We start from the raw sequence: 11,247 nt of genomic DNA on the forward strand, positions 1-11,247 counted from the left end.
CTACGGTGATGCGGAGAGACACAGAGGAGACAGATTGTTGAATAAAGTCGTTATTTTTGTTTTCTTCGTGTACAAAAAGTATTCTCGTCGCTTCATGAAATTCAGATTGAACCACTGATGGCAGATGGACTATTTTGACGGTGTCTTTCATACTTTTCTGGGCCTTGACAGTGTTATTTACTTGGCAGTCAATGGGACAGTCACAAGCCTCCTGGTTTTCATCCAAAATATCTTAAATTGTGTTTCTCTGACAACTTTGTGAGATGCTTTAAAAATATTTGTGCTTCCTGAGAAGAGCTTAATTTAATATTAGATTTTGTAAAAAAACAACAAAAAACAAACCAGCAAACAAAAAAGGTTAGATCTAAATAAAAGCTTACACTCTTTTTATTATTCAGAATATAGTAATAATAATGGAGTAAAACATAATACATTTAGTCAAAGACAATCATAGGAACCAAAAAAAATAAAAATAAAAATAAGCCTCATATAACAAATACACACAAACGAAAGACTTTAATAGCTGATGACAGCAGACAGGAGCTGAAGTGTTGTATGCCCACCTTTTCATTTCCTCCTATTTCTCCTATGTCTCGTCTACATACCTGCCGTGATCACCCATCTGTTCACATAATTAGCCCTAAGCGTGATCTAATTGCCATTGATAAACACATCCTCTCATCGAGAGAAGTCAGGTTAGAACTGCTCTGTGTGTCCTATGATAGAGTCTGAAGAGCTCTTTAGTTATTTGAACAAGTGAAGTTAATGTCAAATAAGCCAACATTTGCTGCCCATCTTACTTCTGTAATGTGACTAGTGTTGGAGTTATGAGACATCCCAGTAAATCTTTTGAAACCATTCACTTAATTTCTCCATTCTCTTAATCTATTAAAGGGGTCATGAACTGAGAAACCAAACTCCCCTTGATCTAATGGGAAGCTATATTGAAAATATAAAGACAGCTATATTGAAGCCAGTCTGCCAAAACAAAATGTTATCGAAAGTGCCACTCTATGATGTAATAGTGTGGCTAAACACCGCCTCCGCGGAAGAAGATCAAGATGCCTGATTCTACATCGCTGCCTCTTTAGCCCCGCCCACCGATTCGCATGTGTAGTGTAAATAATGAGAGAGGCGAACGCAGGTCTACACAGAAAATGATAAAGATGGCTCCGAAGGCAACAAGACGCTGTACAGTGCCAAGTTGTGGAAAAACAGTTTTTGTATTGCTTTCCTTCAGATCCTAACATTATTTTTAATGAAGTTCCAGACTGCGTCAGTAAGAACTTAGTCCTTTGTTCACTTCATTTTACCACGGATTCCGTTACAAACAAGGCAAATTAAATGTGGGATTTTCAGAAAGTTTGAAAATAAAAGATGATCCTGTGCCGACTATACTGAATCCGACGGTAATGTCGCACCACACAAGTGTGAGTAACTGCTTTTATTGTGTTATCACTATTGCTTTGTCTGTTATTACAGATCGTTTGATATGCACTGAGTATTTATATATTTTTAATGTAAATCAAAGCAGCATCCATCTATGAAGGCTGTCAAACATACACAACTGTTAGCCAATCATAGAAGTGGGCGTTTACTTCTGAGTCAACAATTTGCCATGCCTATTCAAACTGAGATTTTTGATGAGTTGGGTTAAAAACAGGACAAAAAATAGCCTATTACTTATAAAAAAAGTACATAAAAGTACTTTTTTTTTTTTTTTTGGATTTAAAAATGTTGACAACATTAAAGGGACCTCGGAGAACTTCGAAGAGATTTAATAAAATGCACATCACAATACTAAAGAAAAGAACTGTCACTACTTATATTTCAGTGCGACTTTAATAAAGTAGCCTTTGAAAGGATGCTAACCAATGCTAGTATGAAATGGTTGCATTTTATTTACAGTACATGCACTTATGGTGTACTTAGTGTACTTACCTAAGAAAGTACTGCATACAGGGTAACTACCTAGTTGTTACCCATTTATTTTAATTACTATAGTAAATAAATAATATATACATGCAGAACAGAACTGTAAAATAAAGTGCTACCTATAAGATGATTTAAAATCATAAAATAATTTAATCCTTATTGCAGACAGACAAAATACTATAATCCTCTAGTCCTCTATGTATACATATTACATGAAATCAGAACTGATGCTATAAATATATATATGCCCTAATGAACTCATGGTGTTCATTTGGGCACATATATTCATGGTGCTATTAAGTACAAATGGTAAGCATTAAAAATATATATATATATATTTACATATATAAGGAGTTTATAACCTTTTATAAAAATATAATATGCACCACTTCTCAAGAGACTTTCCTTTATCACTGACTTCTACTGTGAAATGAAGAGCTAATTTTTAACAATCTAATCAATTCCCAATGGATAACATCCAGACCTACACCATTTTTTTTTCTTATTGAATATCCCGTTTCACTCTAAAATATTGTATGTGACATTACAAAATTGAAAAGAGCTAACAGTTGGGCTGTCCTCGACTAAAGATTTTTCTGGTCGACTAGTAGTCGTTCATTTGAAGCATTAGTTGACTAATCGCATATTTATTAATAAACCATTTAAATCATTATAATAAGCCTTTAATTGCCTACATAGCATAATAAGCGCTCAAGCACACGCATAAAGCTTGCCACAGTGCACCAGCAGAAGTAATGATTATGAATATGTCAGGGAAGAACAGTAAGGAGGCTGCATTAACATTTTAAAAATGTATTAATACACTAGTGCTTTCTTTGGTTTTAGATTAAGTGATGAAGTCGGTGACACTGACTCGTCATCTCCGCAGTAGTGATGCGCCTGTATGCATGTTTCATACGGATTACATAATCTGAGAATTTGTTTTCCATTTGAATTGGTTCATTTGAAAGTAGACATTTCGCTCTTTATAGATATGTTTTTTTCATATACACAGAGTTTTGCAGTTTCGCGCTCAAGTTCACAGAGACCGAGACGGAAAGCGAATCCTGTTTGCTTTCATTATTTTACAAAAGCGCCATGTTTTGTTGTTATTGTGAGTGCACACAAATAAACGTAGAGTATTTACAGATTCGAAAGGTGTATTACTCGTATCTGTATGAGCAAAAAATGATGGAGTATTTTAAGAACAAGTGAGCGCACTGGCGCCTCAATCTGTCCTGCAGTGAGCGCTACTTTTCAGCTTCCACACTCTGCACAGATACTTCAATAGCACACATTTTTCTAGGTTAACATTAGTTTGAGTGGCCGTGTAAAGTTGCTAATACTTACATATTTCAGATGATAAGCCAAGTTTGAGGTCGATAAATGATAGGCAAGCGTTTGTATGTACAGTACTGTATTACCCAGTGGCGTAGTGGTGCCTGGAGAAGTGGGTATACTCCTAATTTATGCCCCAATTTTTTTAAAGCGACCCAGCAAAGGATCAACACCCTGTGTTATAAACAGTGACATGTAAAACTAGTCTTGTATATTTAGTTCACCCCAAAATGGGCCAGTAGTATTTGCATATTGTCTCTTAACTTCTGCTGCTTGACTTCAAGGAGTAAAGATCATTATGAAATTAAAAATATCAATTTATCCAGAATTTATCCCCCTCCCCCCATCCCCACCACCTTTTTAATATAAATAAGCACCAGTCAAGCTGTGATATCAAACTGGACCACAAGGAGACGCCAACAGACCACTAAACCTGCTGTCTTGACCTTACTGTACATGCTACTATACGGATCCATTCAGAATAACTAGACCAGCACATAATCTAAAACACCTTCAGTCACCATTAGGGTTGGGAATCGAAAATCGATTCAGATTCCAGAATCGGACACTTAAGGTCAGGAATTGGATTCTTTGTGTCAAATTAAAATTTAGATTCCGCCTATCGATTCCTATGCGCTTTTTTTTTCTTAATCTGTGAGGACCGGACCTAGCCATCTGCCAGGGCCTTGCTCGCTAATCTAAGCGCTCCCAAAGTTTGGCTACATTTGCGATCAGAAGCCAAAAAAGCTAAGTATTATATCTGTGATAGCTGTGTTGTTGAGTTGTCACCACCAACATGACAAAGCACTTTAATTTAATAGATCGTTAAAGATCGCGAACACGATTCAAACACCAACGTGATTCTATTCCTAAATTACAATGATTCGTCTGTTTCATTCCTCAACCTTTGACGTATGCGATCAATGTTGTGATCACTTGGTTCGTCCGTGCAGCCTACGATCACACCAGTGTGATTTGAACATTTAAATTTGCGTTCGCACTGCCATTGACCTAAAGAGAGCAGCTGTCATCTGTCATGAATGAAACAGCTTCACAGTCTTTTCAGCTACACAGTATTATTTATTGTTTATAGTTCAGATATAAACTGTGTGTACGATGTGTATGGTAGCGATTAAAATAGAGTAAATCACCTTTTGAAAGTAATTTGACACTTCAAATGAAGATTTATCAATTACATTGTTACGCCAGTAGGTGGCGAAAAGGGGCTGTTAAAATGTATTTGTTTTTTAATCATACAAGAGATTAATTCATCCAGTAATGAAAAAAGTACATCTTGAGTGAGTCATTTAATCATTAATTCATAAATTACATGTGATTTTGTTTAGTTGTCTAATGTTTTTTCTTCAGAATCATGAGAGAACCACAACTTCCATTGGGAAAAAATACTCAATTTATCCAGAATCATGCAGTTCTATTTTGCACACGAACAGCTCTTAAAGAGTCCAGTTTTTATGTAGCCTGTTGATTTTTGTTCATGGTATTCAGCTCCAATAAATGGTTTGCAAAAAAGAGAAACATGATAAATGTTTGATATCATTATTTAATCGCATTGGAATCGAAACTGGGAATCGAAAATAATCGGAATCGATAAGCGGAATCAGAATCGGAATTGATAAAATTCAAACGATACCCAACCCTAGTCACCATCCAGTATAACACTCATGCTTTTAAACCAAATACACGCTGAAAATAATAATTTACTGACATCTGGACTCGACTCTCCACAATATCTGATGAAATCGGTTGGGTTTTCTTTGTATTAGAGCTGTTTTGAACTTACTGTTTGAACACATTCGTTTATTCTGGATCCTTGGACTGAAAAGTTTACAGGAGTTTACCGGTTTTTAAGCTATTGTTTTTATTCTAATGTACTGATTCAAATTAGTAATCACGCATTCGTTTACTGGATCCTTGGACTGAAAAGTTTGTTTACAGGAACCGGTTTTTAAGCTATTGTTTTTATTCTAATGTACTGATTCAAATTAGTAATCAATAATTAACTATTATTTTACCACTCTGTGCGCCTCCCCTGACATGCTGTCACGCATAAACAGGCAGCATCTCTGTCACTGTCGGCAATCAGCATCCTCTCTGACTGTGGTCGGGGACGGAGCGGGCACAATCATCAAACATATTTCAAAGGAAGCCGGCGCCACAGTCCTGACCGCTGTCTTTACTGAGTGTTTTTAGGGAATATTTGTATTATTATTATTTTTTTTTTTTTTATACATGCGATTGGATTAGCTATTCATGTGGTGAACTGTCATGATTTTGCCTAATGACACTAATGAATGATGCGCATCAGAGGGGATTTAGAAGTGGGTATACGCAAAGCCGACTGATAAAGAAGTGGGTATACGCCGCCACTCTGTGCGCCTCCCCTGACATGCTGTCACGCATAAACAGGCAGCATCTCTGTCACTGTCGGCAATCAGCATCCTCTCTGACTGTGGTCGGGGACGGAGCGGGCACAATCATCAAACATATTTCAAAGGAAGCCGGCGCCACAGTCCTGACCGCTGTCTTTACTGAGTGTTTTTAGGGAATATTTGTATTATTATTATTATTTTTTTTTTTATACATGCGATTGGATTAGCTATTCATGTGGTGAACTGTCATGATTTTGCCTAATGACACTAATGAATGATGCGCATCAGAGGGGATTTAGAAGTGGGTATTCGCAAAGCCGACTGGTAAAGAAGTGGGTATATGCCCTATACCTGCGTATACCCTACACTACACCACTGGTATTACCATAGACCAGCGTTTCTGTCCTTCACGGACTGCTTGACTTTGCCATTTTTTTTTCCTGCAACTAAGCGACTAATAAAATCGACTACTGGGGGCAGCCCTAGTAAACAGAGTGACATTTGACAGTGATTATGAGAATAAGTAAGTCTCACCGTTGTAGTTTTCACTCTGCCACTGGGCTGTGTACAAGTCCAGCCTGATTTGTTTACTAACAGGTCACAGCCTTCATCCTCTAGACAGGGCACCATGTCACACCACTGCCTGGTCTTCACAATACGAGCTGTGGATCAAAACCAGAGAAAAGGTTAAGATAATATGATCCTGAAGGCAAGTAGAAACACAGAAAACATACACACACACACACACACACACACACACAATGCACCCCCCAAAATATTTGTACACTTAACAATGTATGAATGTGTTTGCATTAGATGACAAAATGTCAAACCAATTGAAATTTATTTTAAATACAGACAACACAAGCACTCTTCTCAAGAAAACATATTTCACAAAATAAAGTTTGTTAGTTTGGAAATGATAATCAACAATATATACTGTTCAAATTTAAGACAAAAGTATAGTGACACTTTCTGCTTGATAAACAAACACGTCCATAATTAATGTGATGAACTAACTAATTGCTAACTGACATCACACATCGACTAAAAATCACCTGCTGGTAATCATACTACACCAAATACAATGGCACTATAGCTGAACCTTTTTAGAATGAATGCACTACTTTCTAGTGATACCATTTATAGTGAGTTAGCTACAAGCATGTGTCAGAAGATTTCACTTTTCACCCCATCAGAGCTGTCCCCGCCTGTCAAGTATAAAAGAGGTTACTGTAACACACTGAACTAGTGTTGTGTATGACATGACATGATGTCTCCTCTACTCTTAAGAGAAAGACATCACCCTATGGAAGCGTTTTTACATAAGCGCGATATAGTAAAAATAGTTTAGCATTCAAATTAGATTAAAAATTAAAGAAACAAATAAAGAGATTAAAGGTTTGTCACAGATTTCTCACGCAGATGTATGTTCATTATGGATGACCACTTTTATGTAAAAGTAGGCCACTTTAACATACCTGCATTAGCATTAGTCCCTTGGGAGAGACAGTGACAGTTTCTATATATACTAAATGACATTACAATAGCCATTGCTTTAGAAACTTATATTTCAAACTTTACATGATCTTAAAAATGTGTTATGTAAGTGCAATATATTAAAACACGTGCAACAGGTTTACATTGTAACTTTACATAACTGTTACAATGACCAAGTCTCATTTATTTTAGATCCCACAATAAGCAAAAACCTGTCAGGTTACAGTTTTAGAAAAGAAGAAAAAAAGTATGTTATGCAATACCAATATAATTATAGTTGAACATGAATAGTCATGTCTGATATTTTGCCACCTGCAATAATGAATACATTTTTAACAATATATTAGTTATATAATAATTATATATGATGCAAATTAAGATATATTTTCTTTCTTTTAGTATTAGTAAAATATTAGTGAACATGTGGAAATCTCGACCTCATTATAGTTATGTTTGTTTGCATGCATGCAGTGTCAAAGTTGGAAGATTATTCAGTTAAGTTGTTGTCCTGTATACCTTTTTACTGCCAGTATATTATGACTTATATCATGTACAAACAAAATGTAATTGCCCACACTGCAGATACCAGCATAAGTTATCTTCATACATTACGACACAACATGCCAGCTCTATTTCTTGACAGAATAAATCATATATGTCAAGGAAGTATATTACAATGTCTATTTTTCTACAGTGTTTTACTATGTTTATTCTTATATGACTTCTGATGTAATGCATCTCTGAGAGCAATATTTAGAGGCATAAAGATAATTAGAGTAATCAGGGCACAGGATAATTACCTGCTGATTTGCTTTTTCCCCCCTTTTTTTTACCTCTGATGAGTCTTTTGTGAATTTCAGATGCCACAAGGAGACAAAAGGGGGCGCAATCAGGCCTAATTGTAAGTGTAATGGAGGAATACAGTGCAACTGTAATCAAGACAGCTGAGTGGCATTAAGACGTTTGCTTCGGTGTCACTCAAATCTTTCTATGGATAGGATAATTATCCTTTTACACATGCATTAGCATACATTACAACTACTGTAACAACCACGCAGTACATTAGACTAACTAGAATCTAAACATTCAACAAAAAGCAAATGGCAAGTGTCATGGGCAATAAACATTCAATTATTAAAAAATGTAGCACAAAGCAAAACAAGATTCTTACAAGTACAACCAAAAATTTTAATTTGTGGAGTCTGTCCAGGTGCATGAGCCAGCATCAGCATTCTTCGTCGATGGCATATCAGTGGAGTTTGTTGGCATGAAATGAAGCCCCACCCACACCCCAATCACAGAGGTGTGTACAAGAAGCTGGGTCTCAAAATAATTATTTATTAGATGGATGATATAATGTTTCCTGGTCTACCATCTCTACTGGTCCCATCCAGTTCAAAGTCATTTTCCTTGTCTGTTTCAGTCTAGTTCCAAATCATCTTCCTCTTTGTTGGTTCAGACACGTTCCACATCATCTTTGTGGTTGCTGGTTAGGCCATGTTCCAAGATATTTTCGTTACTGCCATTTAAGCCCAGTCCCAAGTCATTTTCCTCACCATTGAGTCAAACTAGCACCAAGTTTCCTCTCCAACATCCTGCCGCTCCCCCCTCCCCCCCTCCTGCTTTGGGTGCTTGGGGGAGAGGGAGGTGTGAAGTGTGTTTTTGTTATTCTAGGTGTCTATTAAAACTATCTATCTTTCATTCTGTGTCATGCATCAGTCTTTGGATCTAAACTACACAGCAACCTGTGACAATAGTATACTACTCATTGAATAACAAGTATACTACTCATTGAAAATACAGAGTTCTGGCATGAAACTCTAGATTGCGCAGTCTGATAGGTCTAACTCAATGTGACCTAATGACATCATTATCGCATGGCACAGCTGATTGGTTCTCTCCTGTATTGGTAGCCAATGAGCTCACTGCTCAACATTCAAATATATGACTAGAGCTTGCCGTAGCAATTGCAGCTTGCTTCAGAAACCCTCCACCTTCCCCAGCTCCACCTGTATAGATCTGCTATGATGTATTCAAGTATGCTGAGGGTTATTTCATGTATGTTATATTTGCAGCAGCAATATTCTTACATGCTCACAACAGCATGTTGTGGATGTATTGGCAGTAGCAAGTCTCGGTACTTGCTCTGCCGCAGCAGCAGCAGCGTAGCAGATCTATTCCAAAACCAAATACATGAACATTGTCATGTACATTACCATGCCAATCCCTCCGAGAGTTGTCATGACAGAACTGTGATTTCAGTTTATTATCAGACAGAACAAGCACATCACATTCTGACATCAACACTTACATACAAAGAAACACTTGTGCTAATGTTGGAAATGGTCTGTCTTGAACAAGAGGGGGAAAAGAATTTCGGCTGAGCAAATAGAAATTTGTGAACCGTACATTCTTTACAGCATATTCAGGATCATTTTGACAGTACAAACACTGATACATAAATATCAGAAAAGTATTTGTTGAAAAAATAATTCCAAAAACATAAATTAGTTTGATGAAGAAAAAAAAATGATGTTCATCCACCAAAAATACCAGTAAACCGACAACATATTAGGGGTAAATTCATGTGATTTAGCAAAAAATTTAGAGTCTGCCTTGTAGACTTCTATTTTCCAGTGAATCCCTATTTCAAGTGATTGTTATTATTTAAAAACAAATGAGGGATGATTCCAAAATATGTTTTGTGGTAATCACCATTATGTAAGAAAGACTGTTGATTGACCCCAACATTTGTAGTGAATCTGGAACATTCCTTTAAAATAAAGGAGACTTCCTCTGTCTGTCATTCCAGTGTGAGTAAAGATTGGCAGTGTTGCTCCAAACCGGCATGCTGATGGATAGGAAATGAGTATGTTAATGAACTATTGTTTTAAGATCCCCATTGGCTCAGAGTTTTGTTTTCAATTTGAATCAATTTGTCATGTCAAAGTCAAAAGGGGGAAAAAGGCATGATGATAAAAAGCATGAGTACATTTCCCAACTCTTAGTATCATTGCTGTGCACTGATCTGTCTGAAATTTTGGACAGTATGATGTATGTGATGGAAAGCATGTTTTTTTTTTCTTTCTCATTTAGGCAATGGAAATTAATCTAAGATGCAAAATTCACCCTCAAGATTCACTTTTAGCTATAAAGTAAATTGTAAGCTCACACTCCACTACAAATCCAATGACATGCTTAAAACTGACCCTTACGTCAGTGTTTCTCAAATTTGACTATAAACTTTTTGATACTGACATATTATATAATTACTACAATGCTCAGAACTTACATTAAGTTAACTACTCAATTACACACGAATCCGGTCCGTGGTCTTCCGTCTGCTCGCCACCAGAGGTCGCCTTCTGATTATATTGACTCTCACACCACACAAACTGTTGCACGTCACCCTGGACTACATTTCCCATGCTCCATTGCACTGATTGGACTCACCTGCAGCCAATCACACACACACTATATAACAACCACTCAAATCCTTCTCTAATCGCCGAGTATTGTTCTGCGCTTATCACTCTCCTAGACACAGCACGAATATTATTAGCTCTTAAACAAGGCCCGCGTTCGCTGGAGAACTATATTCAAGAGTATCTAGCCATTGCCTATTACTCTGATTTACCGGACTGTTTGTTGATAGAGTTTTTTTGCGATGGCATTAATCAACCGCTGAAGTCTAAGCTCAGATGTGAAGGTCCGCGTTCATCACTTTGCCAGTTTATGGACTATGCTTTGTTGTGTGTTGGCTCTCCATTCACTGTGGGTGTCGCGGAGGAGGAACGCGACACCGCGTCGGTTACTGAAATGGCGGCGACAGCGGATTTTGTTCGCAAAATGGCGGCCACAACAACGCCCCATTATTTCTCAGCTGCCATACCTGAGTCAAGTCAAGTCACGGTTGATTTTCATGAGTCAAGTCAAGCCACAGTTGATCATCATGAGTCAAGTCAAGTCACAGTTGTTCTTCAGGAGTCAAGTCAAGTCACCGCTGATCTGCCAGAGTCTCGTCACGTCTCAGCTGATCCTCCAGAGTCTCGTCACATCTCAGCTGTTCGTCCAGAGTCACGTC

General features: G+C 37.2%; 1 protein-coding gene across 2 annotated transcripts in view; it reads right to left on the minus strand.

Annotated features, from left to right (window-relative positions):
* LOC107716494 (protein FAM19A5-like) overlaps positions 1–11,247 on the minus strand; it is a 132,089-nt gene that overhangs the window by 10,285 nt on the left and 110,557 nt on the right. For both annotated transcript variants that reach the window (XM_016522974.1, XM_016522975.1), the window contains exon 3: positions 6,198–6,325. In XM_016522974.1, coding sequence (XP_016378460.1) covers positions 6,198–6,325 — 128 coding nt within the window. The remainder of the gene's footprint in view (positions 1–6,197; positions 6,326–11,247) is intronic.

Source organism: Sinocyclocheilus rhinocerous, unplaced genomic scaffold, assembly GCF_001515625.1.
Source record: "Sinocyclocheilus rhinocerous isolate Xijiao unplaced genomic scaffold, SAMN03320098_v1.1 scaffold1141, whole genome shotgun sequence".
In the NCBI taxonomy this organism is placed as follows: domain Eukaryota; kingdom Metazoa; phylum Chordata; class Actinopteri; order Cypriniformes; family Cyprinidae; genus Sinocyclocheilus; species Sinocyclocheilus rhinocerous.